We start from the raw sequence: 27,995 nt of genomic DNA on the forward strand, positions 1-27,995 counted from the left end.
TGCACGTATGTGTGCGCACACGTGTGCGGGCACGCGCGCGTGTGTGTGTGGTAGTCAGTAGGGTCATTGAGTTCAGCCACATTGAGGTGGAGGTTCCTGGTGCCCACACCTCCCATGGGAGGCAGGTAGGGTGAAAGATGGCTTATTCCTGAAGGATGAAAGGGTCTGCTGTGTGGGAGACAGATCGGGAGGAGGGTAGGTGGGGGAATGACCTGGAGGAGGGCCTGGGGAAGGGCACGGTTCCTTTTGTTTCCCCATCCTGTGCTGTTTCCCCTTCCTGGGTGTTCCAGGCTGGCTCATGGTGGGCAGCTGGGTGAGGCTGAGTAAGGAGGCCTCTGACGCAGGCATTGGTGAAGAAGCTGAGAGACAGGAGAGCTGCCCCCCATATCTCCCTCCCACAGACGGCCTCAGGGACAGGATCCTCCAGACAGGATCCCATCTCACTGCCTGTGACGGCCTGTCACTGTGCAAGGCGCCAGCCCCGCAGACCCCTAATCAGAGTGACAGCTCCAGGAGGCCTCCCAGAAAGGGAGCCTCGAAGGGGCATGACTGGGCCGTCACCCCCACCACTTCAGCGCCCTCCCAGGGAACGGGCGGGCGGCCCTCCTGGCTGCCACAGGACTGAGATCTCAGGTGTCCAGGAACAAAGCCGGGCGTTAAGGGCTCCTCACACTTTGCCTCAAGCCTCCTGAAAGCAGACGTGACTCTCTGCATTCCCCGGAGGGTGCCCCAGTCAGCCGTGCCCTCAGGGCTCTCTGCTCTGGTCCAGCCTCCTGGAGAGGACTTCCGCAACCCCTCACCCCTGGGGGAAGTTGCTAGCATTGGGCTGCCTCTCCCACCCCCAACTCCCAGAGGGCCAAGGAGACAGGAGAGTCCATGGAGGGGGGTGGTTTGCTGGGGGGTCATGACCTGAAGTAGATTAAAGATAACCAGGCCAAGGGACTTCCCTGGCAGTCCAGTGGTTAAGACTCCGTGCTTCCAATGAAGGGGGCACGGGTTTGATCCCTGGTCAGGGAACTGTGATCCCACATACCGCTTGGTGTGGCCAAAAAAAAAAAAGATAACCAGGCCAATGGAACACAGGTTCTCCGCTGGAGCCCTGGGATTCCAGGGTTCCCAGAAATCTGAGGATGCAACATCCTGACTCAAGTCACAGCCACCACCCCCTGAGCGGCTGCAAATGCAGATTATCATTAGCAGAGAGGTTTGACTGCACAGAGACCACAATAAATCAATTGCCTGCAGACTCATATCAAAACCCTATCAGTGGGCTTCCCTAGTGGAGCAGCAGTTAAGAATCTGCCTGACAATGCAAGGGACACAGGTTCGAGCCCTGGCCTAGGAAGACCACACATGCCGCGGAGCAACTGAGCCCGTGCACCACAACTACTGAACCTGAGCTCTAGAGCCCGCAAGCCACAACTACTGAAGCCCACACGCCTAGAGCCTGTGCTCCGCGACAAGAGAAGCCATGACAATGAGAAGCCCGCGCACCACAACGAAGAGTAGCCCCTGCTCGCTGCCACTAGAGAAAGCCCGTGCACAGCAACAAAGACCCAACACAGCCAAAAAAAAACCCTATCAGTGAGTGGCAAGTGAAAACAAGCTCAGGGATCCCACTGATTCTGCATTATGGTGAGTTGTAGAATTATTTTGTTATATATCGCAATGTAATAATAATAGAAATAAAGTGCACAATAAACGTAATGCACTTGAATCATTCCAAAACCATTCCCCCAGCCCCCCAGGCCATGGAAAAATTGTCTTCCACGAAACCGGTCCCTGGTGCCAAAAAGGCTGGGGACCACAGCTCTAGCTGCTCTAGCTGTCTCCCTGCCTGGGAGACAAGATCCACCAAGATCCACCTTCAGTGTCACTTCTCTGAAGCGTTCCCTGACTTCTGTCAATTCACCTCTCCCTCCCACTTCTCAAAGGAGCCCATCCCCACATCTATGAAGCCTGCTGTTACCTTGGACAAACTTGTCTGCATGTAGTTATCTAGACAGTTCTTTCCTGACAGGCAGCTCTGTTGCCTTTTAAAAACACAAATTCCCAGACAAATGCTGTATGTTCTCACTTACATGCAGAATCTAAAAAAGCTGAACTCATGGACATAGAGAGTAGAATGGTGGTTGCCAGGGGCTGGTGGTGGGGGAAATGGGGAGATGTCGGTCAAGGGTACAAAGTCCCAGCTGTAAGATAAATACGATCTAGGGATCTAATGCACAGCAGGGTGGCTATAATTAGCAGTACTGCCTTATACGCTTGAAAGTTGTTAAGAAAGTAAATCTTAACTGTTATCTGTACATATACACTCAGAATTATGAGACGGGATGGAGGTGTTAACTAGCCTTACTGTGGTAATCATTTTGCAATATATACATGTATCAAATCATCACACTGTACCCCTTAAATTTACATTTGTTATACGTCAGTAATATCTCAATAAAGAAAAAATACAAAAAAAGAAAAAATACAACAAGGTCCTACTGTATAGCACAAGGAAATATACTCAATATTCAATATTTTATAACAACCTAAAAGGGAAAAGAATCTGAAAAAGAACAGATATATAGTATATATATATATATATATATATCTGAATCACTGTGCTGTACCCCTGAAACTAACACAATACTGTAAATCAACTCTACTTCGATAGAAAAAAATAAAAATAAAAATATGAATATCCCCAATCAGCAGCTTGCACATAGTAAGCTGTCTGTAAGTATTTGATGAATTAATGAATGACTTTTGAACACACTCACACACACACACTCCAGAAACATCCATACAGTTGAATATGCTCTTATTCAGAGTCACATCCTGGGGTCCAGTCCCAACTGCTCAGGTGGGGAAGATGGTACCAGCCATTAGAGCATTCCCTGCTTTGCTTATGCAGTGACCTCTGCCTTCGAGGTCCCTTCTCCTCTCAACCCTGTTCTGAAGCTCACTGCAGCTCCCCTCCTTCGGGAGGCCTTTCGTGGTACACCCAGGTAGAATCGCCCTTTCTCCTTTGTACCCCTGGGGGCATGTCCAATGTAGCACTCACAACACACTCATCTGCTTATTTCGTGTCTGTCTCAGCCTAAAAGACAGTTTCAGTCTTGGGGGCCGCGGGGGGAGGAGTAAGACTGGAACATCTCCAGGCCCCAGCACAGTGTGGGGAACACAGAGGGCATCCCATAAACACTCACCCAAACAACAGGCAGCCCTCAAGAGGTCAGAGTGTAGCCCTCTGGCAAAGCTACCAACCTGGGCTGCAGGGTATGTGTGCAGGGCATGCTTCTGGTGGCCGCCCCCAAGAACCAGGCAGAAGTTCCAGCCCTTCCTGCCTCTCACGCTGGGCCTGGTTCATAACCTGTTTCCCCTGCCAGCCAGCAGCCTGCTTGCTCCTGGTCTCTCCCATGACTCCCCTGTGCCTGTCAGCTGGAATCATCCTCACGAATCCATTCACCCACTTGGCCCAGACATCTGCCTTGCAGCCAGCGGCCCTCTTGCAGCCCAACCTCTGCAGAGTCATGCCAGCCAGGGAGAGGCTGAAATCCTGGCGAGGAGTCCACTGGCCAAAGGGAGAGGGGCTTCTGCCCCATCTTCCCCTGACCACCTCTCAGCCCTTAGCCGGAGTGTCGTGCACTTCACTGACCCTGGCCTTCAGAGACCAGAGCAGGAGCCCGGGACGCCCCGTAGGGGAGGCCCTTATCTGGAAAACTATCTGCCCGGGGGCTCCTGGCTGGAGAAATGCTGCTTAGGGGGCCTGGTCCTAAAAGACCCCACAGGGAGAGCCCCAGATCCAGAGGAGGCCGCAGACCTCAGGCCCTGAGACACCCCATAGAGGGCTGTCCAGATGCAAAAAAACTTGATGGCATCTGGTGAACTTCAGACTCTAAGACCCCATTGAGAGTACCCCAGACCAAAAGACCCCACAGAGAGAGGCCACAGACCCAGAGCCCCTCACAGGGACCCAGAACCAAATCTGTGGGAGCAGCGCCCCTCCACACTGACCTGGCCCCAGGGGCGTCTTTCCCAAGCTGAGCTGCCGCAGGCGCCTCTGGTGGGCCCGCCCCCCACAGTGCACCTGGGCCTGGGCTGCCGAGTTCAGCTGGATGTTGCAGACGTCGCAGAGGGTGAACGACGGCCGTTTTCTTTCTCGCTTGGGCTTAGGTGGTTCTGGAGGCCGAGGGGGACACTCAGCAGCTCCAGATCCAGGGGGCTCCTTCTCACCCGGGGGAGATGGGCTCAGTGGCCGCTTCATACCTGGGCAGATTGGGAGACAAGTAAACAAAGGCGAGTGCAATGAATACACAGAAGGAGCAAGAGGGCTTCGGGACCCAGAGATGCCTGTGCCCTGTATCCCGGCTGAAATTCCCTGGCCTTCTGAAAGGCCCAACCCAAGGACGGCAAAAGGGAGCAGAAGGGGGGCTGTTTTAAACAAAGCAGCAGTAAAATGCGGGGATATCTGGAAGAGTGTCAGAAATGGCCACACACTGGGTGGCCGACACCTGAGGGCTCAGAGGGAGAGCGGGGCTCTCAGAAAGCAGGCGACGGAGGTGGAGGGAGAGCCAGCAGAGAGGCTAGTGGAGACACTAGCCTGGCCCAAGGCAGGCCAGGCGCTGACAGTGCTGGGACAGGCAGGCCTGTGGTGCCTGCTGGAGATGCAGGAGCTGCCCACCAGAGGATGACTGCAGAAACCCGACCACCTCGTGCCCAGTGCCGGTGACATTCACGAACGGTGACAGTGTGTGAAGCCATCCCCACCCCTGCCCCACGTGGCTCCCGATGCCCCCTGCTGTTAGGGCAATAGTTGGTGTTTACATACGCACACACGCACGCGCGCAGGCGCTCGGGCCCTGCAGAGCATGCGCATCACCCTTCCAGGCCCCTCCCCTTCTCCTTTCCGACTCACTTCTCTGAACCTTTCCCACCGACTTTTCTGCCTTTAACTGGCTCTACACTGCCCCATGACCTTCCTCAGACTGAAGTGGGTTGATTTTCACTTCCTTCCTGAATCTGTGTGCATGCTTCCTGCCTCTGCTTCAGATTGGGTATTTCCCGAGGGCAGGCCTGGTGTCCACCTCACCAGGACAGAGAATTCCTGAGGTCAGGGACTGTGTCTCTCGCTCAGAGTGGGGGAGCCCCGAGGCTAGGGCCTGAGTGAGGAGTGACTGAGCCCATTTCTCTTGTATGGGCTGAATTATGTCCGGTGACCCCCACCCTGCCCCCCTCCCCACAAATTCATATGTTGAAGTCCTAACTCCTAGTATCTCACAATGTGATTGTATTTGGAGAGAGGGTCTTTAAAGAGGTAATTAAGTTAAGATGAGGTCATTAGGGTGGTCCCTAATCCAATACGGCTGTTGTCCTTATAAGAAGAGGAAATTTGGGGAATTCCCTGGCAGTCCAGTGGTTAGGGCTCCATGCTCTCACTGCCGAGGGCCCGGGTTCGATCCCTGGTTGGGGAATTAAGACCCCACAAGCTGTGTGACATGGCCAAAAAAAAAAAAAAAAAAAAAAGGAAAGAAAAGGAAATTTGGACACAGACATTTACAGAGAGAAGACCATGGGAAGATACAAGGAGAAGATGGCCATCTGCAAGCAAAAGAACAAGGCCTTAGAAGTAACCAACTCTGCCTACACCTTGAGCCCAAACTCTATCCTCCAAAATTGGGAGAAAACAAATTTTTGGTATTTAAGCCACTCAGTCTGTGGTTCTTTGTTACGGCAGCCTAAGCAAACCAATACATCCTCCTAAAAGGCATTTCCTGTGTCTTTAGACTTGTGTTCATTTTGCAAATTAGACCCAGTGAACTCAAGTGACGCCATGACGTGCCCATAAGGCCACACGTCTAGTAGTGGAGCCCACATGTGAACAAAGAAAATTAATTTCTCAAGTTCACAGCCAAGAACCTTGCCTGCAGTCCCTGGACCCCACCCCCTGCTCTTAGTAAGCTGCTTGTCACTTTTGCAGGCAATGTTCCCACAAAATGGGCTGTCATGACATGTGTGGGGACTGTGAGTGAATGGAACAGAGGGGCACAGTAATTAAGAGCACGAGCTCTGGGGCTTCCCTGGTGGCGCAGTGGTTACGAATCCGCCTACCAATGCAGGGGACATGGGTTCAATCCCTGGTCCAGGAAGATCCCACATGCTGCAGGGCAACTAAGCCCATAGGCCACAACTACTGAGCTTGCGAGCCACAACTACTGAGCCCACGCACCACAGCCACTGAAGCCCACAGGCCTAGAGCCTGTGCTCTGCAACAAGAAGCCACTGCAATGAGAAGCCCTCGCACCGCAACAAAGAGTAGCTCCCGCTCACCACAACTAGAGGAAGCCTGTGCGCATCAACGAAGACCCAACGCAGCCAAAAATTTTAAAAATTAAAATTAAAAAAATTAAAATTAAAAAAAAAAAAAAAGAGCACGAGCTCTATATTGACCCCCACCTGGTTTCATATCTCAGCTCTGTAACTTACTGGTTGTGTGACCTGAGCCTCAGTCCTCTCATCTGTATATCTGTAAAATGGGGGTGATGAGGAACAGTTCCCAAGTCATACGGGCACTGTGAGGATTAGACAAGCTGATCTATATAAAACGCCTCTCGGGGGTCCTATAAACGTCAGCACATGGGAGTCATGGGATAGACCAGGAGAAGCAGGCTGCTGGCCGGCAGGGGAAACAGGTTATGAACCAGGCCCAGCATGAGAGGAGGGAAGGGCCGGAACTTCTGCCTGGTTCCTGGGGGCGGCCACCAGAAGCATGCCCCGCAGATGCCCACCTGGGCAACGGGATCGCTCCCAAATAAGGAAAGGCATATGCCCTGTCCCACTCCCACCCTATAGAAGGGAGGTATATGTGTCTCGACCAATCAGTAAAGGAAATTTTCACCTCGGACCATTCTTTTGTTTTCTGGCTATAAAAAGTGATCAATAGCACATGTTTGGGCTCGACTGTCCCAGGCTACTAGGAAGTCGGCCCGCTGTTCTGGCAGTGACCCTTCTCTCTAATAAATTCTACCTTCTTTACATTCTGCTTTGTGTCTGGAAATTCTTTTCCAACCCGCGTTCAGACCACGACAGCATGGAACAGACTTCCTTAAAGCCCTCAGAAGGAACTAACCCTGATGACACTGATTTTAGACTTCCAGCCTCCAGAGCTGTGAGACAAGACATTTCTATTGTTTAGGCCACCTGGTTTGTAGTGCTTTGTTATGGCAGCCCTAGAAAACGAATACACCGTGGATCTGACCCTTGTGCAGTCCTAGGTGCCTGGTGACTTGAGGGATCCCGGCACTGTGCCTGGTGGTTTGGCTGGGCTGCAGTATGAGAGATAGCCTCCAGGTGGCGCAGGGAGCATCTAGGGGGAAGATAAGAGGTGGAACTCAGTACCCCACCCGGCAGGGCGGACCCCACTCCTCCACACTCCTGAGGCAACTAGGTTGCCCCTCCGAGCCATGCCAAACTCCTGGGCACCATGTCTGGGGTCCAGGGGACAGCTCTGCCCACGGAGGGCACACTGGAAAGTCACTCCATCACCTTGTGAGATTCTATATCCTCTCACCTCTAGATGGAGGTAATCACAGCTATTCTCCAGCCTTTACAAGTCTTCCCCCACTCTCCCAGCAGGAAAGAGGAGCAGGAAGAAAGTACCAGGTAGGAGTATTGGGAGGTGGGTCCAACCAGCCAGGGGGAAGAGGCTTCAGGGGAATGAGATTTTCCTGGCCATGCCCAGGAGAGCGGCCAGCTCTACCAGCAAGGAGACAGGGGTATTTTGAAATCTCAGTGCAACTTATGACAGGCAGGCCCAGGACATGGCCCAAGAGAGCAGACAAATATCTGCCATGGGGCTGATTAAACCCCTGTGATCTATAGCCTCTGAGCTCACAGGGCCCTCCTGGATTCCGGGGCTAATTGTGCCCCCCCAGCCAGGCTGCTGGGCCTGCTGCAGCCTGCCCTGCCTAACCCCAGCTTCACAGCTGTCCTCTCGGGAGCTCCACCACTCCAGCTGAGCTAAGCCTCCCAGCAAGAAAACGTGGAGGGGTGGGCAATTTTTAGGGCACACACAGGTCGGTCTAACCCCTGCTGTGGGCATCAAGAGGCCAGTACACCCCCTGCTGGCCCCTATTCAGAACCAGCATGACTCACCCTTGCTGGACCCACATTTAGATAGGACACACTGTCTTTAACAGAAGAGGAAATCGAGTCCCAGAGCAGGGGAGGGGACTTGCTTCAAAGTACATGGACAGGCAGTATAAGAACTGCTTTTGGAAGCTTCCCTGCTTTCCTCTCTACCACTCAGCTGCCCAGACCACCTCGTCTTTATCATTACACCCCTGTTTACTGAGAGCTTACCGTGTGCCAGGTGCTTTACACACAGGATCTCTTTTAAACTTCACAACCCCATGAGGTGGGCACCATTATTGACCTATTATTCCACTTCATAGATTAGAGAACAAGCATGGAGAGGTTTCATGGCCCTGTCCCACCTCTCCTTAAAGCCTGCCAAGTCCTGATCTGAACTGCTGGGTGGGAAGGGGGGCTACGGATACAGAGAAGGGCTTCTGGGGAGGCTCAGGGCTGCCCAGCCCCTACCTGGCAGGCAGGGAGGTGCCACACCTGGGCAGGGAGAGTGGGGGCCAGAGCCAGAGAGGCTGGGAGGAAGGGGTGTGAAGACAGGGGGAGAATTGAACTTAACTTGGGCAAAGACCAGGTGAAAGCAGAGAAAAAGAGCATGCGTGTACCCAGGTGTCTGTCTGTCTGTCTGATTTACACAGGAAGCGGGTAAATCTCCCTCTGTTCTCACCTTCCCTGAGAGATGGGCTGAGGCTGCAGCAGGGAGGGAGCCACCCACTTGAAGGCAGGCTCAAAGCAGCGCTGGAGAGTTGACGGAGGCCAGCGTTGCTGTCTGCCTGTCTGTCTGTGTGTCCATCCATATGGAGCTAGAGGGGGTCGGAAAGGAGCACTCAGGCAGGCCCCAGGGCCCATTTCCATCCCTTCTTCCTGGGCAACAGTGGACTTCAGGGCCCCAGGTTTCTTTTTTTCTCTTTCTTGTTTTGGCTGCATTGGGTCTTTGTTGCTGCTCTCGGGCTTTCTCTAGTTGCGGCGAGCAGGGGCTACTCTTCGTTGTGGTATGCGGGCTTCTCACCGCGGTGGCCTCTCTTGTTGCTGAGCACGGGCTCTAGGCGTGCGGGCTTCAGTAGTTGTGGCTCGCGGGCCCAAGAGCACAGGCTCAGCAGTTGTGGCGCCCGGGCTCCGTTGCTCCGCGGCATGTGGGATCCTCCCGGACCAGGGCTCCAACCCGTGTCCCCTTGCATTGGCAGGCGGATTCTCAACCACTGCGCCACCAGAGAAGCCCCTCCTTTTTTCTTTTTAATTTATTTGGTTGCGCTGGGTCTTCATTGCAGCACACGGGCTCCTTAGTTGTGGCATTCGAACTCTTAGTTGTGGCATGCATGTGGGATCTAGTTCCCTGACCAGGGATTGAACCTGGGCCCCTTGCACCAGGAGCGCAGAGTCTTAACCACTGCACCACCAGGGAAGTCCCAGGGCCCCAGGTTTCAGTGGAGTCCTCGGGCACTGCGTGGGATTCTCTGACTACACTATCCAAAGAGGGGTGTTTAGAAAGAACTCTGGAGGCCGTAAGTGCAGAGCGGGGAGTTGTTTCAGCCGCAGCCTGGGGAAGGGTGTCCTCGGGAAAGCGCTGCTTTTGCCAAAGGGTTAACAGGAGAGGAAGGTTCTAGGCCTGTCTCCAGCCTTTGGCAGGGCATGAATGGCTCCCTCACCAAACCCTTAACGAGCCCAACTACACTCCCGGTATTTTTCCCCAGGTCTGTCAATATCTACCCTCCCGCCTCCCTGAGCCAGGTCCCAGGCCCTGCCTCTGAGAAGGGAGCCTGGCTGGCTGGCCAACCTTGGGCCAGTCTCTGCCCCCTGGGCTTCAGTTCCCCTTCTTTAGAGAGAGAGGGTGGGGCTGGGCTAATCTCTTAGGTCCTTTGCAGGCGGGCAGTGGCAACACAGAGCAGCTGCCTCTAAGGTTGGGGTGGAAGGGGCGAAGCCAAGTTGTATTTGTCTGTTTCAGCCGCCAGAGAAAGGCGGGGTGGGGATAGATCAGCCGCCAGAGAAAGGCGGGGTGGGGATAGAGAAAGAACTGCCCCATGGCGAGTGTCCATTGCCTTCTGGGCACTGTATAGACAGCACCTCCGGTAACCCTCATAACAACCCTGTGAGGCTTTACAAATGAGGAAACTGAGGCTCACAGTCGAAAGGAGAGGCAGGTGAAAAGGGTCAGTTCTGTACCATCCTATGATGCAGGGGCAGGGGGTGCACACCAGGGTGGCCCCCATCCCCGTCACTCACAGGGTCACGAGTAGGAGTGTGGGATCGTGCCTGGAAGAAGAGGGGCCTCATCCGTTCTCGTCCCAATGGAGTGTGAGTCCTCCTGGGCCTGGTTGCCCCCTCAGTGTCCCCAAGGAGCCACCACTGAGCATTTTGGTCTCTCTTTCCCGCCACTTCTACTCTCTCAAGGCTGACACTTTGCAGGGTGAGGAAGGGAAATAACTCACTTCAGTTGTGTGGCCACCATAGAGCAGCACCCACGATGGGATGGCCCAGAGAGCTGGGGTCTCTCAAGTCTCACACCCAAGACCCCCCAAAGGAGTCAGAGACCCCCACCTAGAGGAGTGGGATGGCCTGAGTGGGGGCGGCCACGGCAACCCCCAACCCACATGTCCCTGCTTTGCCAGAACAGGAGGCCCTGGGGCTGGGCAACAGCTGGTCCAGGTGTCAGATGCGGTGGGGTGGGGACCTATTGGGCAAACCAAGACAGCCATGTCTGTCTTCCCACCCGAAGTGATGACAGAGGAAGCCGGTCACCTCTCCCTGGGGACTACAGGGTGCTGGGGATTTCAAGGGTGAGCTGGATAAGAGGTGCTGAAAGTCAACACTCCAGCTCCAAGGATTGGAGAGAGGGGGCATGGGAGGTGATGGTCCAGAGATGAGGTCACCATCCCCCCCGACCCTCTCCTCCCCGAATCTGCCCTCACCCCCTATTGGCTGGGAGTCCCACAGGGCCTTCTTCCCTCCTGACACCCCCAGAGATCAGGGCTGCCTCTCCTGGACACTGAGACTCCCCTGAAAGACCCTCAGGCCACCCTCAGGAAGGAAGTCCTTCTTGCCATCTAAGCTGCATCCCTCCTTGCAGGGTCCACAGTGGCAACACAGAACAGCTGCCTCTAAGGTGGGGGGGGGTATGAGCCTCAGTATCCCCTGTTCTAGCCTCTGTTGCCAGGCAAGGCCTAGGAACCTTACTTATTGTGCAGGAGACCCTCCACACCGCCTGCCCAGGACGCTGGCACAGCTCAGCCTCTCTCGGCCACCACCTGCTCGCCCAGCACAACTCCCCGTAAGCCTGAACAGTGGCTCTCCCAATCCGTGATCCCCACTGATTGTCCCACGATGGGGAGCACTTCCCTATCAGCTCTTCCAAGTTGGGGTTGAGCGAATGCGTCCTGAGAGCCAGAGGAAGGACGGTTGAGACGTCCTAGGACTGTTTGAGAGTTGTGGGTGGGAGATGGAATCCTGCCTCCCCCATGGACCACGAGGGCCCACCTCTGCCCCTGACCCTGACAGAAGAGGAAGCGTTCTGCTTGAAGGGGGAGGGGCAAGCAGGAAGGCCTCCAAAGATGGTGAATGACGGGGATGGGACCCGGCGGTGGAGAGCATACTCTTTGCACCCCTGTCCCCAAAGACAGCAGATCTCCCATCCCCCACCCCTTCCATTCTATCCTATCCTAGGGGCTGATAAGGGGGGGGCTGATTTTTGGAGTCTCTAAACAACTTAGACGAAGAAGGTACGTTATTTGGTCGAGCCCCCTGTCTGCAGAGAATGGTCCCATCCTTAGGAGGAGAGTCGCACCGTCTCTGCCCCGTGGTCCCCAGCCTCCCTTCCCCTACCTCCTGGGAGCTGGAAGTCCTCCTGGCCATCACCCTTGTCCCCGCTCCCAACCTCTGTTTCCAGTTAAGTTGTGATTCTTGTCTCCCACCTTCCCCCAACACAAGGCGGGGCAGCGTCCTCGCCGCTGCCACCAGCCCTACAGAGACACCAAAACCGCCACCCCGCCCGCAGGCCCCCTCGGGAGCTCAGCCTCAGCGGCGCGTCGGTCCCGGATGGGGAGCCAGGAGTGCGGTCCCACTGCCCGCGCCCGCGCCTACCTGAAGGGCGCCCCCTACCGGAGCGGGGCCCGCATCCAGCCGCCCGCGGCCACCCGGGGAGGTCTGGATTCTCGGCTCCCAGAGGTGAGCGGCGGGTGAGTCCCGGGCCCCCGCGTCCCGGGGCAGCCGCAGAGTCTCCAGAGCCCGCCCCTGGGCGGCCCGCGGGAAGCAGGTGCCAGAAGCCACGCCGCCCCGAACGGAGGGCAGGCGAGCAGGCTGGGAGAGGGGCTGCCCCCTCGATGGGGCTCCCCAGGAAGGAGAGGAGGGGAGACCCAGGGGCCCTCCTGGTGGCAAGGCTGGGCCCACGGGTGAGTATCCTCCCTACCCCTGGCTGGTCAGTCCTGAGTGCTCCTCGCCTTCCGAGGGGTCCCAGAGCTTAGGGGAGGGCACCCCAAAGTGGCCACCTCCCAGTGGCCTGCTGTGACCTTCCCTAGCCCTTTGTAAACCAGCCCCTCTTCTCGGGGGAAGTTCAGGGAAAAGGAGGAAGCTGACATTCATGGAGCACCTCCTGGGTGCCAGGAAGGATGGCATCCAATCCTCATAACAACTCAGCCCAGATTGGTTTGATTCCCATTTTACACACCAGGAGATGAAAGATTGGGGATGTTAAGTAACTGGCCCAAAGTCACTCAGGAAGTGAGCACCGATAGGGAGACTACAGGTTGCCCCGAGGTCAGAGCACCAAATCAGGCCAGTGTGCCCGCGGGGGAAATATCACCAGTGTGTGCGGCTGGGAGACATTTCTGATTCTTCCCAGGGAATCAGTGCACTGGGTCTAGCCTTCATCAGGGCACAAGGCAGGAGTATGAAGCCAAGCAGAGGAGGGCAGGAGGCAGAGGCCAGTGGCATAACCTCCTAATGGCACCTGCCATCATTCCATTATTGGGGGACCCCCCCCCACCAGAAGGGGATAGGAATGGCTCATGTATCTAAAGAAGATGTACCACCCCACCTCATGCTCCGGGCAGGCTTCATGTGAAAGGGGCCTTCCAGAGAGGAAGGGGAGCCCTGGAGATGCCCGCTCCCTCCCAGCACTTCTGGCTCTCACACCCACCAACTCACTCCTGTCTCAAGGCCCCTGCTGTTCCCTCAGCCTGGAACTGATCTTCACAGGGCTGTTTCCTTGTCACTCAGGCCGCAACTCCAATATCACCTCCCCAGGACCCCATTTCCCCAGCCCCATTATACTTTATCCCAGCCCCTGGTTAATTTCCCTCTTAGCACATCTCCCAGGATGTAATGCTTTTGTCTGTCTCCCTCATGGGGGCAGGGCCTTTATTTCCCAGATATTGGAAGCACCAGCACAAAGCTTGATGCGTACCTAATAAATGCTCCATGTAAAGAGTTGTTGAATGAATGCATGAATTCATTTCCACCCTAAGAGTTAATCCACATTAAAGTGTACACTTTAAATGGGCGAACTGGGCTTCCCTGGTGGCACAGTGGTTAAGAATCTGCCTGCCAATGCAGGGGACACGGGTTTGAGCTCTGGTCCGGGAAGATCCACATGCTGCAGGGCAACTAAGCCCGTGCGCCACAACTACTGAGCCTGTGCTCTAGAGCCTGTGAGCCACAACTACTGAGCCCGTGCGCCTAGAGCCCGTGCTCCGCAACAAGAGAAGCCACTGCAATGAGAAGCCCGTGCACTGCAATGAAGAGTAGCCCCCACTTGCCGCAATTAGAGAAAGCCTGCGCCCAGCAACAAAAAACCAACACAGCCAAAAATAAATAAAATTATTTTTTAAATGGGCGAATTGTAAGCTATGTGACATATCTCAATAAAGTGGTTACTCAAAAATCAATCAGTGCAGGGTAGGGTTGACAGTCATGGTCCACCATGGGTACCTCGCCATCCCCCAGCACACCCACCCTCTAACTTGATCCGGTCACATCTCTCTCCGTCACAGTCCACATCCTGTGTCTGTCCATGGGGAACTGCAGTTGCTCAGACTTGGAAGGGAGCTTAGCGGTCATCCTGTCCCTTTTGTAACTTGTCCCTGACAGGTTACCCTCTGGCCTCTGCTTGACTATACTGATGACTCACTCTCTCACAACACAGCCCGTTCCATTGATGGATGGTTCTCAAGGATAGAAAGCTCATCAATATGGTGTCTGAAAAAGTTGCTTTCCTTTAATGTTTATGCAAGGGTTCTAGAGCTGCTCTCTGGTAATGTAGAAAAAGCCCACCCCAACTTCCACAGCCTGCCGAAGACGGCTGGCAGCCTCTTCCTCAGGAGTCTCTTCTCCCAGCAAAATAGACCTATTTTCCTCAACTATTCTTTCCCTTACATGGCCACCTCCTCCAGGAAGCCCCTCCTACATGCTCTTAGGGCATCTTGTATGGGCCCTAACACTTTACTTATCATACTGTATTGAACTGTGTCCCCCAAACCCTGCCCCAGCCATCCCACTGAGCTGAATAGGCCAGTTCTGAGCCTTTACTCATTCCCTTCTGTTCAGTCCCTTGCATGGTGATCCAGTGACCTGAACTGCACAACTCAATAAAAATTTGTCTCCAGAGGTTTTATGACCCCACTCATATCCCTCTTAAACTTATTTCGGCTTTCAATGTCCTGCTTAGAACAGAGCAAAGGAGATAATCCCCTCCCCCCATCCTCCATCCTGTCCTCTATTAATGCTGCCCAGCCCTTAACTTTTCTGCCCTCCTGAGTCAGCTCTATATAGAGCTGAGGGAACCTCCCATGTCTATTTTCACGTGATATGTTGGCAAGTTCAGCGCCCCCATCTAGTTGCCCAGAGCGTGATTTCTTTTTTGTGTGTGTGTGGTACGTGGGCCTCTCACTGTTGTGGCCTCTCCCGTTGCGGAGCACAGGCTCCAGACACGCAGGCTCAGCAGCCATGGCTCACGGGCCCAGCCTCTCCACAGCATGTGGGATCTTCCTGGACCGGGGCATGAACCCGTGTCCCCTGTGTCAGCAGGCTGACTCTCAACCGCTGTGCCACCAGGGAAGCCCCAGAGCATGATTTCTTGAACTATGAGCACCAGACCTTGTGTTGGGCTTTGCTGGCTTTCCCGTTCTGCCCAGCCTGATGAAATCATTCAGCAGGACCACAAGTGCCAGCTTAGTGTACCACAAAGACGTGGCTTCACCTAGATACACAGGGCTAACATGCCCTTGAACTCCAGCCCTGCACACAAACAAAACACTGCTCTTAGCTGTGAGCCTTCTGCCTTCCAGACCCTTCACACAGCTTTATCGATCCATTTTATCCTCCCAAATAGCCTTGAAAAGTCAGTATTGGGCTTCCCTGGTGGCGCAGTGGTTTAGAGTCCGCCTGCCGATTCAGGGGACACGGGTTCGTGCCCCGGTCCGGGAAGATCCCACATGCCGCGGAGCGGCTGGGCCCGTGAGCCGTGGCCACTGAACCTGCGCGTCCGGAGCCTGTGCTCCGCAACGGGAGGGGCCGCAACAGTGAGAGGCCCGGGTACCGCAAAAAAAATAAAAATAAAAATAAAAAAATAAAAAGAAAAGTCAGTATTCCTCTCCTCACATTAAAGATAAGGAAAGGGAAGCTCTGAGAGGTTAGTTTACCTGCCCGAGGTCACACAGCTAGAAAGGGTTGAAATTGAACCCCATCTGGTTGACTCTAAACTCTAGGGCCTCTTTCCTCTATGTAATGGTGCCTCTAAAGGCCTTATCCCAATATACCCAGACTTTTTTCGTATAAAGGTGGGTGAGGAGGAAGAAAACACAGAAAACCTCTTCTTAGTCATGAGAGCCGGAGGTGCCAGGTGGTGCTCCCTTTCCCACCTATCACTCATCCAAGGAGGGATTCAGGCCCCTAGTTATTGCTCTCCCCCTCCAATGCCGCCAGAAAAAACGACCCTTAGTCTAAATAAAGCTACTGAGTCTCTAGTTGGGCCACTCAGTTCTCCCTCCTGCTCAGTCTCATCTCATTATCTCCTCTTCCTCTGTTTTATCTGTGATGAATCCCCAGCCCTAGAACAGTGCCTGGCACACCAAATGCAACCAACACATACTGCTGGATTTGAGGAATGAACCAACTCTCACTGTGGGCACAAAAAATGGATCGGGTTCCTTGCTCTGGCTGTGTGGGCTGAGGCAAGTTACTTTCCCTCTCTGAGCTTCAGTTTCCTTATCTGTAAAACAGGACAATTAACAGATAATAGGGCTTCCCTGGTGGCGTAGTGGTTAAGAATCCACCTGCCGAGGTAGGGGACACGGGTTCGAGCCCTGGTCCGGGAAGATCCCACATGCCGCGGAACAACTCAGCCCGTGCGCCACAACTACTGAGCCTGCGCTCTAGAGTCCGCGAGCCACAACTACTGAAGCCCGTGCGCCTAGAGCCCGTGCTCCGCAACAAGAGAAGCCACCGCAATGAGAAGCCTGCACACCGCAACGAAGAGTAGCCCCCGCTCGCCGCAACTAGAGAAAGCCTGTGTGCAGCAACGAAGACCCAACGCAGCCAAAAATAAATAAATTTATTTTTAAAAAACTTTTCTTTTAAAGAAAGGAGAAAAGAACACATAATAACATGGCAGAGGGTGATGTGAGACCATCCCTGCAGAGTGCCTGACATAATATGTGCTCAATTAATAAAACGGGTATCATTAATGAGGTGTTATGGTCCCTGCTTTAGAGACGGGGCACCAGGGCTCAGAGAGGTGAAGGGACTTACGTAACACACGCAAGCTGTTATCCCCAGCTTGGAAGTGGCCCACACAGAATGGGAGCCCGGTATGTCTGGCCTTAAGGCTGTGCCCTTTTCCCTGCACCACAGGGCCTTCCCTGAGTGCTCAATAAATATAATCCCTATCACAAACATAGAAGATGGTTATACTAATCATTCTTACTAATAACACCAAGGGCCCCAGCTGAGGCAAAGCCTGTAGCAAAGGGGCTCAGGAGAGGAGCCAAAGACCCCTGCCCAGACAGCAGCTCCTGCTCTGCTCATGGCCCCACCTGGGGTTGGGGGTGCAGAGTAATTCTAGGCCCCTGTGTTCCAGGAAGGTGGGACAAGCCCCAACCTCAGGTGGGCCTGCCCTGTCCGTCATGGGTCCTTTCCGTTCCCACTGAAAGGGCAGAATCACTAATGGCTGAGAGCCCTCCCCCCACGGGACCAGCGTTTTGTCTCCTAAAATAGCCCAGAGCCACCATGTGCCCAGGGCGTCTCCCCACTTGTTGCAAATCCCTCTGAAATTAAATCCCCATCCTGCCCCAAGCAGGATGGCACCACCTCCTGAGCCGCCGGGCTCTATGGCTGGCCGGGCTCCCCCCAGTGGAAGCCGGGACAGTTGTCCTTCACAGTGACCGAGACATAAATCCCCAAATAATGAGACAGGCACTGGGAACACAGAACCAGACACGGTGCTAATTGGTTTACTTCTGGGCAGGCATGATGTGGAGATAACAGCCACAGGCCTCAGTTTCCCAGCTGGGAAGATGGGGTGGGGAGACGTGATGACCTTCTGGGTCCCTGAGTTTCTGTGCCCTCTGACTGGCTTCACACCCAGACTCGCCAGCAGTTCCTTCCTAGAACATCAACTTCTCAGACATAAAAGGGAAGAATTGGGATCAGCTGGTCCAGGTCTTGAAGTAAGGAGGCCCAAATCATGCCTACCATGATCTAAAAATACTTCTTTCCACTAAAAACAAAAACAAAACAAAACACAAAACCAAAAGTCTCAGCCACCTCAACATGCATGGGGATCAGGGGGGAGAGGCGGGGAGAGCCCAGCACAGTCTCCCTGCTCCTCAGGCATGGTCAGTAGTGGATTCTTGGACGGGCAAGAGGTCCTCAGTTTTCAGTAATCAGGATGAGATTATCACATTAAACTTCAAAAGTCTTTGCTCAAAAAGAAGCAGCAGCGTGAAGTAAGTCAGAAAGAGAAAAACAAATATCATATGTTAACGCATATATGTTGCATCTAGAAAAGTGGTACAGATGAACCAGTTTGCAAGGCAGAAAATAGAGACACAGATATAGAGAACAAATGTTTGGACACCAAGGGGGGAACGTGGTGGGCGGCGGTGGTGGTGGTGTGATGAACTGGGAGATTGGGATTGACATATATACACTAATACATATAAAATGATAACTAATAAGAACCTGCTGTATAAAAAATAAATAAATAAAATAAAACAAACAAACGATAAAAAGAAGCAGCAGCAGCTGACACATTCGACTCCCCCGACTTTGCCACCATCATCCTCTCCTGGAAACATGGCCAGATGAGCTCCAAATACGGGCCACATGGAGGCTCCATCGCACTGGCTTAGAGGCAGTGGGATGGACCGGATGACCTTTCCAGGCCTGGGCTGCTTCTGAGTTGTGGTGAGATGGAAGGGGGAGGAGCCAGAGGAGGGGATAAGTGTGTGTCTGTGACAGTAATTTGGGGGAGTCTCATGAGAGCCGGAGTAAGTTGGAATCAAGGAAACATGCATTTAAGTACAACTCTGCCACTTACTGACCTGTGACTGGGAACACGGCCCTTTTCCCCACATCTCAGTTTCCTGATCTGTGAAATGGGGATAACAATAACAATAACTAATAATAACTCCCCTAACCCAAGGCTGGCAGCTAAGAAGATTAAATAAGATAACAAAGGCTTCCCTGGTGGCGCAGTGGTTGAGAGCCCTCCTGCCGATGCAGGGGACACGGGTTCGTGCCCCGGTCTGGGAAGATCCCACGTGCCGCGGAGCGGCTGGGCCCGTGAGCCATGGCCGCTGAGCCTGCGCGTCCGGAGCCTGTGCTCCGCAACGGGAGAGGCCACAGCAGTGAGAGGCCTGGGAGAGGCCACAGCAGTGAGAGGCCTGTGTAACCGCAAAAAAAAAAAAAAAAAAAAAAAAAAAAAAGATAACAAATAGAAAATACCCTGCAGGCTATAAAGAGCCATTGTGATGTGAGGGGATGACATTGTTAGTTAAAGCAGGAGGGACAGTGGTAAGACTGCAGAAAGAACTTCCTCACAGCTGTGCAATGGAAACTAATGGGGCAAAAGAGAGGGAAGACAAACGGGCCTGGGCAGAACCCCCAAAACCTCACCAACGATCCCCTTTCCCAATACAGGGTGCCCTTCCCCATATCCAGACTAGACCCCTCCCCTCCTGTCTGTCATCTTGCCTCACAAGGCTATCAGTCTGTCCCCAGGTTTTCCCAGCCCAGAGCTATAGCCAACTTGTGTTCGTTACCAACGCAATGGAAATTATTTCAACCTCGTCACTCAGCTTGGCAAAGCTGCCTGTGTTGTGTCGGAGAGGTCGAAGCTGGAGGAGAGGAGGCTGGGAACTGGTGTGTCCACAGCAGGGGTAGCCCCCTCCCCAGAATATTCATTGCAACAGCAGCAGTCTAGAAGGCAGTCAGCTTACTGAGGGGACTTCCCCATACTGCCCCATGGAAGAGAAGGAAAGGCTGAGGGCCCAGGGGTCCTCACTGGGACCTTGGCTACCTTCCCTCTTACTTAAAGAGCTGCATTCAGAAGAGGCTGGGAGAGGCCCTGACTACCGGCCAGGATCAACCCTGAGGAAATTAAGATCTTTGAGTTTCCCCAACCCACCCTTCATTTCCTGATGCTTTTATTTAGTTAGTTCGTCCAGCAGAATGCTCCCACCCCACCGGACCTCGAGGTCCTCTCCTCTTCCTCAGTATAAGTAACTGAACCTAACGCATCCTAACCTCAGAAGAATGAAGGCAGGGGGAGGCTGAGGATGACCCTGAGAATCTGGGGTCACCTGGGGCAGGAGGGAGGGGAGAGACTCCAAGCCCACTGGCTGAGGGAGATGGTGGGGTGGCCGCGGTCCACCTTGCTGGCCAGGGAGCAGCTGCCGACCACATCAAGGAGTCCTCCTCTCAAATCAGTCGGGTGCATGGAAGCACATGGCCGTTGCAGGCCATGAAGGAAGCCTTTCAAAACCAGCAGAGAGGTTCCAAGAAACGCCCTGGGGATAGGCTGTGTCAACATGCCCTATGCCTCCCAGGCCCTCAGCTCAGCCTCTGGTCTGCCAGGCTGCTTCCCACAGTAGAGGCTGCCAGAAGGCCTTGGCTGGGAGGCAGCTCGGGGCCCAGGACCGAGCTTGGGCTCTGGAGCCATCAGACCTTGGGCAAGTCGCTTCACTCCTCTGATCTGTAAAATGGGCACAATAGTATCTACCTTGCAGGGTTGTTGGGAAAATTAAGATATATATATGGAGACTGTCTCCCTTTGGGCCTGGCACAGAGTAGGGGCTCGATAAACTCACTCAATAAACATTCACTGAATACCTACTATATGCCAGGCCCTCCATTCTATGCCCCGGGGATCCAGCAGTGAACAAAAGTCCTAAGGGTCCCTCATGGAGCTTGCAATCTAGGACGATGGTCAGGTCATTAAGCAGATAAACACACAAGGTCAGGGAGAACAAGAGGCCAGGGGACGCCTCTCTGAGGACAGGACAGTTCAGCCCAGAGCTGGCTGATATGAGGGACAGGCCTGCTTGAGGGTCCTCAACTGTGGCTGCTCACTGGAATCACCTGGGCAGCTTTGAAAATGATGCTGGGGCCCCTCCCCAGGGATTCTGATGAGCTTGGTCCAGGGTGCAGCCTGGGGACCAGGACTTTTCAATTCTGCCCAGGTGATTCTCATGTGCAGCCAAGGGTGAGAACCCCTCACCCTGCAGTTTTCCCAAATGGCTGGCCACTTGACCATTACCTGGGAACTAGTTGGACATCCTGGGTTGGGCCCCAATCCCAGGGGTTCGGATTCAGGGGCTGGAGTGAGGCTCAGTGTCTGCCTTTTTGACAAGCACCCAGGTGGTTCTGAAGAGCACACAGGCCTAGAGATGTGTCTGGAAGACCAAGTTCCAGCACTGTCCTGTCCAGAGCCACGCCCTGCTGCTTAGGGTCAAAAGGACCCATCTCTCTGACCTCAGCCTGGGAAGCCCCGCCTCCTTTCTCGGGCAGTCAAGGTCTGTGCATGCTCCTAGGCTTAACCATGAAGACTGAAGGTCCCCACCACTGTGGGCTTGGACTCTGTTTCCCCAGCATCCTCAGCCTCTTGGCCGAAGCCCCCACGTCATTCTGTTCCATGTCCATGCTTCATGTCCAATCATGTGGCTCCAAGTCTGGCACCCCACAGGTATGACTCGGCCTAGTTGAAGGAGTACCAAACCTACCCCAGCCTCTGCTGGACACAGCTGCTCCCACAAGTGGGCCAAAGGTGGCAGGGTTGTGACCTGCTCCTGGAAATCCCTGCTCCACCCCCTTCTCCTGTCCTGGGTCTCTGATCCCAGGACTCCTCCCATGGAGTCTGACTTCTCTCCCTCCCACTACACTCTTAGCCCTGCCCTAAGGGCCAGGCCCTGGGATGGGAGAGAATCCCCTTACATCCCTGCTGAGGAATCAGGTCTCCCCCCCACCCCCGCCACCTCATGCTTTAGCTGCCTGGCCTAAGGGATGCTCACCCTTTAGGGAAGCAGCATAGTATAGCCATATCCCCACACTGGGTTCAAATCCTGCCCCTACCACCTCCCAACTGTAGGACCTTGGCCACCTCTGTGCCACAGTTTCCCCATCTGTAAGATAAGGATAAATAGTATCTTTCTTAGAGAGTTATTATGGGGATTAAATATGTCAACATTTGTACAGTGTTTAGCAAACAGGTACATCGTACACTATGTGTGTTTGTTAAATAATATTTTAAAATATATGATTCCACGGGCTTCCCTGATGGTGCAGTGGTTAAGAATCCACCTGCCAATGCAGGGGACATGAGTTCGAGCCCTGGTCCGGGAAGATCCCACATGCCGCGGAGCAACTAAGCCCGTGTGCCACAACTGCTGAGCCCATGTGCCCCAACTACTGAAGCCCGCGCACCTAGAGCCCGTGCTCCACAACAAGAGAAGCCACTGCAACGAGAAGCCCCCACTCACCGCAACTAGAGAAAGCCAGCGTGCAGCAATGAAGAACCAACTCGGTCAAAAAATAAATTAATTAATTAATTAATGAATTTTTTAAAATACATGATTCCAGGAAGGTGATGCTTTAATCAGTCAACAAAGTGGGTCCTGACGATGTGCTAGTTCTGGGAGGCTGGGATTAACATTCCATTTTACAGGCGAGGAGACTGAGGATCAGGTCAGTTACTTCAAGCCTTCTCCCTTCAAGCACCCCAAGGCCCACCTCCCTTACTCCTTAGGTGCCTGGCCTGGCCCAGGTGGGCTCTGTGCCCCGCACCAACAGAGGCCCCTTTGTACCCCTGCCCAGGGTCACACCCAGAGCTCGGAGCCACGGACCAGACAAGCGCCTTGTGTCTGGGTCTGTTTCACGGCCAGATCTGTGGTCGCCCTGGCTGCTCCAGCCATGTGCTCTGGGCAGGTGGGCCTGAGGGCCATCCCCACCCCTCCCAGCCCCCCACCCCAACCTCAGCAGGGCATCCTTGACCCTCCCTCGCCACATTCAGCCAGGACACAGAGTGGGAAGGAGCCCCAAGGAAAACACCCTAGTTCTTGGTCTCTACCCTGTGCAAACTTCAAGTGGTCGGACCCTGGGGTGTCTGGGGCCTCAGAGGAAGGGAGGGGCAGGAGCTGAGGGTGTGAGGAATGACATGGAGGTCACTCTGGGGGAGTGGGGAGGGCCATGGTGGCATCCGGGGAGTGGGATGGGGTTACCTGGCCCCTTCTACCTCCCTAATCTGTCTTCAATCTGTTCACTTCTCTTTACCACCTGGATTAGCACAATAGCCTCCTCACCAGCCTCCCTGCCTCCACTCCTCCACCTCCCACACTCCCAGTCTATTCTCCACATGGCCAGAAGAGCCTTTTTAAAAGGCAGATCTGAACTTGTCACTCTCCTGCCTAAAACCTCCAAAGGCTTCTCCTTCACTTTATTTTATTATTATTATTTTTTAAATACCAAATCTGATTTTTATTTTTAAAAATTTATTTATTTATTTGGCTGCATTGGGTCTTCTTTGCTGCGCGTGGGCTTCTCTAGTTGCGGCGAGCGGGGGCTACTCTACGTTGAGGAGCACAGGCTCTAGGCATTAAGGCCCCGTAGTTGTGGCTTACGGGCTCTAGAGCGCAGGCTCAGTAGTTGTGGCACGTGGGCTGAGTTGCTCCGCGGCATGTGGGATCTTCCCGGACCAGGGCTTGAACCCATGTCCCCTGCATTGGCAGGCAGATTCTAAACCACTGCGCCACCAGGGAACTCCCTGATTTTTATTTTATTATATTATTATTGTTTTTTATTTTGGCCGCACTGTGCGGCTTGCAGGATCTCAGTTCCCCCACCAGGGATTGAACCTGGGCCATGGCAGTGAAAGCACTGAGTCTCAACCGCTGGACCACCAGAGAAGTCCCTCCTTCACTTTAAGAGAATCCTTACCACCTGGAAGATCTGGCCCCTACCCATCTCCCCAAAACCCTTCTCCTCTGCAACCTACCATCCCGCCCACAGATTAAGTGAGATATAAATGCAACTCTCCACCTAAGGCTATGGCTGGTAGAAGTAACACTGTTAACAGCTAGAACCAGATACAAGAAGACTCATTATTGACTAAAGTGGACACAGGAATCCAATCTTGACCACAAATCTCTTTTTACATTTGAATCTTCCAAAATTGGAGTTTACCCAGTCACTCATGCAATGGCAGAGACTAGGGTTGGGGGTCTTTGATCGTTGTGAAGTTGATCAGTGAATCAAATCTCGGCGGCAAAATCTATACAGAATTGATGCCAGTGAAAATAATTTCAGTAAAATTAAAATAGAATGGAAAAAAAAGGAAATTTGTTTAATTGTAGAGGAAAAATGGAAAAATCTGACCAAGGAGTTAAGCTGGATGAATAGAGTTCAAACTGGAAAACACTTTCTAAAAGTCTTCAGTGTTGGTATGTTTTGATTTAAAATGTTTGCATTCAAAACATCCTTTGGGTCAAAATGTCCAGGTCAAAATATCCTGTGCCCCTCGGATCTGTTTTCGTACCTCTCCCTGCCTTTCTTATGATACTCCAGCCACGCTGGGCTCTTTCTCTCTCCGGAGCACGGCAAGCTCTCCCTCACCTCGGAGGGTCTCAGAACCTGTTCTTACTGCCTGCAGCGCTCTTTTCCTCCTGGCTCCTACCTCCCTTTCTCATGGCTGATGCTGAAATACCATGAGAGGCCTTCCTTCCTTGCCCTCTTTAAGGTAGATGTCCTCCTCATGTACTCTCTTATTCCCCCTGCCTTATTCCTCCTTGAATTCCCAGGGCAGGGCCTAGCAAATTGTAACACATAGTAGGTGCTCAATAAATATTTGTTTGTTTGGTTGTGCCACACTGCTTACAGGATCTCAGTTCCTCAACCAGGGATCGAACCCGTGCCTCCCTGCAATGGAAGCGTGGATTCTTAACCACTGGACCGCCAGGGAAGTCCCAATGAGTATTGTGGAATGAATGAATGAATAAATCAGTATCACCAGGGTGAGGGGCAGGGGGATGGGTTAGGGCTTACAAAAGCCCCGGCAGAGTAAAGAGACAGGGCAAGGAAACAGTCTTCCACCTCTAACCTCCTCTTACTCGTGACACCGGGTTCTGGAGAAGCCCATTTCAGTAGAAAGGAGGGAACAGTACCAGTTCTGCTTCATTTCTGCCCCTTGCCCAGCCTCCCAAGGTCCAAGCCCATGTGCCAACTGGCCAGCTGCCCCGCCCCCACCCCAGCTGGGCTAGGCACCCTGCCCCCCCAGGTCTGGCTCCCACATTTGGTTGTTGGCCAGGCTATTTGGGGAAACTTCCTGATCCCCCCTCTGGCCTCTCTGCTCCCACACCTCGTCCCACAGCCCCGGAATAGCTGTCCCCGGCCTCAACCTAGGGACAGTCGCATTCTCAATTAGCGCCCAGATGGTTGCAACCATCTCTAAAAGCTTCTCGTGTCCCTCTCCCCTCAGGAAGCCGCTAACTAGGACAGCAGATCTCAGAACAAGGTCACAAGACTCGGGCCCCTACACTCCCTTCCCAGCTGGAGACACGGGTGGGGACCAGGAGTCTCCACTGCAGCCCGTGAAGATGGAAGAGGCGTGGGTGAGGGTGAGATGCAGGGAGAGCCAAGGCAGCCTGGGCTCCTTTTTGCCCACAGAGCAGTTCTGGCTCAGCCCGGGGAGGAGGCCTAGCTGTGGGGAATGAGAGGACCTGGCGTCGAGTCCAGACTCTGCCTGGATGGGGACTTAATGACCTCTCCAGGCTTCATAGGGTGGGATGTGGCAGTTCTGTACACAGTACGGTACCGTACAAAATCCAGGGACAGAACGACCCTTGGGGTCTGAGGGAGATCGTTCTGGGATGAATCCTGGGAAGGGCCCCAAACCCCTTAGAGAAATATTCCTCCGCTGAAGTCTTGTTCTACCGCTGGCTCCAAGCTCAGCCAGTGAGGGTGGGTAGGCAGGTGGGCAGACTTCTCCCACATTCTGAAAACTACACCCCATGGGTTCTCTTCGTGAACCCCCCAGAGAACCCAAGGGATCCAGTTTCCAACACCTTCTCGGGGTATTTCCATCAACCCCAGGTGAGGGATGGGGGTTACAGGGCTGTGTCATAGCTCCCTCTCCTGTCCAGCCAGTGGGAGGGGGTCGCTGGCATCGGATGTAGGAACCCACAGACCTGAGATCAGGAGCGTAGAGATGTCTGGGGCCTGGGGAGGTAGGAGAGGCTGACGGGGGTGCTGGGGAGGGCAGTGATGGCAGCTGAAGCGTGGCAGGGCCCGGCCTGGCCTCTGGCCTGGGCATCTGAAGTGGGGAAAAAAAGCACCTATGGAGTCGGTCCTCACCCCACCCAAGGAAACCTTAGTCAAATAAACAAACAGCCAACACAGCCGCTCCTGTAAGAGAAGCCAAGAAGCTGTGGCAGTGAGGAGAGGCCCCCTGACGTGGGGAGGCTGGGGGAGAGGGCAGGGAGGCTGTTTGAACAGGCTCTGCGGCCCTGGGGCAGTTGGCAGAAATGTTTGGAACAGGGCGGGGAGCACAGTGGTGGTTTGGATCTGGAAGCTGGGGCCTGGGGTGGGTGCGTTGAGCTTGGCTGCTTCGAGGAAAAAGAGAAGCATCAGTGGTCAGTGCCGCTTCTGAGGAAGACTTCTAGTTCCCTCGGCTGAGGGCCACACACAAGGGGCTCTCTCCCTCGTCCCTCTGAACCCCCAGCCCCGCTCCCAGGCCTATGACCCGGGGCCTTGTTGCAGAAGAAGATGCTGAATATTTCCGTCTGGAGCCAAAGCCCCCAGATTCTCAAGTTCTCAACAGAGGAGCTGGGGCAGGTGGGCCGACAGCAGTCCTCCCCAGAACCTGACAGTCCTCTTCCCTCCTGGCAGTTGGAGGGGCCAGAGGTGACAGCAGTGCCTGGGGATGCTTTATCATCTTTTTCTGCACTCAGAGACACCTGGCTGTCCTGTTCCCTGGGACGCCTCATGAGAGGAAAAGAGATTGGAGAGACAGAGACCTAGACTTAGAGGCAAAGATGGGGAGACGCAAAAACAAACAGACACAGAAAGACAAACTAGTGGGCCTCCCTGGTGGCACAGTGGTTGAGAGTCCGCCTGCCGATGCAGGGGACGCGGGTTCGTGCCCCGGTCCGGGAAGATCCCACGTGCCACGGAGCGGCTGGGCCCGTGAGCCGTGGCCGCTGAGCCTGCGCGTCCGGAGCCCGTGCTCTGCAACGGGAGAGGCCACAACAGTGAGAGGCCCGTGGACCGCAAAAAAAAAAAAAATTTTAATTTAAAAATTTAAAAAAAGAAAGACGCACTAGTGAGACGCCACACGATCAGAGACACAGAGCCAAGGGACAAAGAGAGAGATTAAGAGTGAGGAGACATGTGACCGTGCCAGAGAGACAGACGGAAGGGCAGAGACACACACAGAAAGAGACTAAGAGAGACAGAGACAGATATACAGAGAAAAGGGGAGAGGAATAAAGAAAGACACGCAGAAAAAGAGAGACTCAAAGGACAGAAAATGACAGGCACAGGAGCAGGGGGAGGGCCGCCCAGAGAGCCCACGGGACACAGGGACAGACACACGTACAGGCTGAGAGGCTTCCAGAACTACACAGGGACCTGGAGACACTCCCTGCGAGCCGCGGGGGAACAGAGGGGCCGATTGTTGAGCCTGGCGGGGTTTGCGGGGAGTCCCAGGAGGGTGGCATGGCTGCCTCCTGTCCCTAACGCTGAACCCCTGCAGGCATCTGGCCCCCAGCCACCCTCAAGTAAGCCAAGCCCTGGCCACTGGAGCTGGTGGGTCACCCAAGGTGAATGAAAAGTCACCAATAGGGGAGAGGGAATGTCAACGGTAATGAAGGCAAAGGAGTTGGTGCTGTGCACGTGTCAGGATGGGTCCGCGGGGGATCTGTGTCTCGGATTGCACTTGGAGTGGCGATTAGGGGTGCGCCACCGTTCAGTGACATCTGTGGGTTAGTGTAGGTGGGCTTGCTTGCCTGGGCGTGTGTCTGAATGCGAGTGTGTGTGTGTCCGGTTCAACCAAGCACTTCACGGCGCTAATGAGGCCAAGGCAGCAGGTTTGATCCCCAAGCAGCCCAGTCAGGATCCGTGAGTGAGTCAGAGACGAGCGCAGAAAGGCTGCGCGTCTCTTGTTCTGAACAGACGGTGTGTTCAGGTGCCACAGGGCACTCAGCTACAGTCGAGACCAACGTGCCATTCCTTCCCGCTGGGGATGACCCCCACTGCCTGGCCAGCTGGCCCCCACACTCTTCCTCATCCAAAGCCCAAGATCCAAACTTAGAGGAGGACCCACAGTCCAGACACATGGCCCCCTTCTTGGCTGTGGGTCCAGTGCCCTCTGAGAAGGGCAGCTGGAG

The 27,995-nt window shown here is 54.1% G+C and overlaps 1 protein-coding gene across 4 annotated transcripts in view; it reads right to left on the reverse strand.

The window, feature by feature from the left end:
• The window catches only part of ZNF385C (zinc finger protein 385C), a 57,875-nt gene that overhangs the window by 26,708 nt on the left and 3,172 nt on the right, over positions 1-27,995 (reverse strand). For 3 of the 4 annotated variants that reach the window (XM_059048249.2, XM_059048250.2, XM_059048248.2), the window contains exon 2: positions 4,006-4,257. In XM_059048249.2, the coding sequence (XP_058904232.1) occupies positions 4,006-4,255 (250 nt within the window). In that variant the 5' untranslated portion in view covers positions 4,256-4,257. Of the gene's footprint in view, positions 1-4,005; positions 4,258-27,995 lie in introns of those variants that run through there. The other variant, XM_067022191.1, reaches the window with a different exon arrangement.

This window comes from Kogia breviceps, chromosome 19 (genome assembly GCF_026419965.1).
Source record: "Kogia breviceps isolate mKogBre1 chromosome 19, mKogBre1 haplotype 1, whole genome shotgun sequence".
In the NCBI taxonomy this organism is placed as follows: Eukaryota; Metazoa; Chordata; class Mammalia; order Artiodactyla; family Physeteridae; genus Kogia; species Kogia breviceps.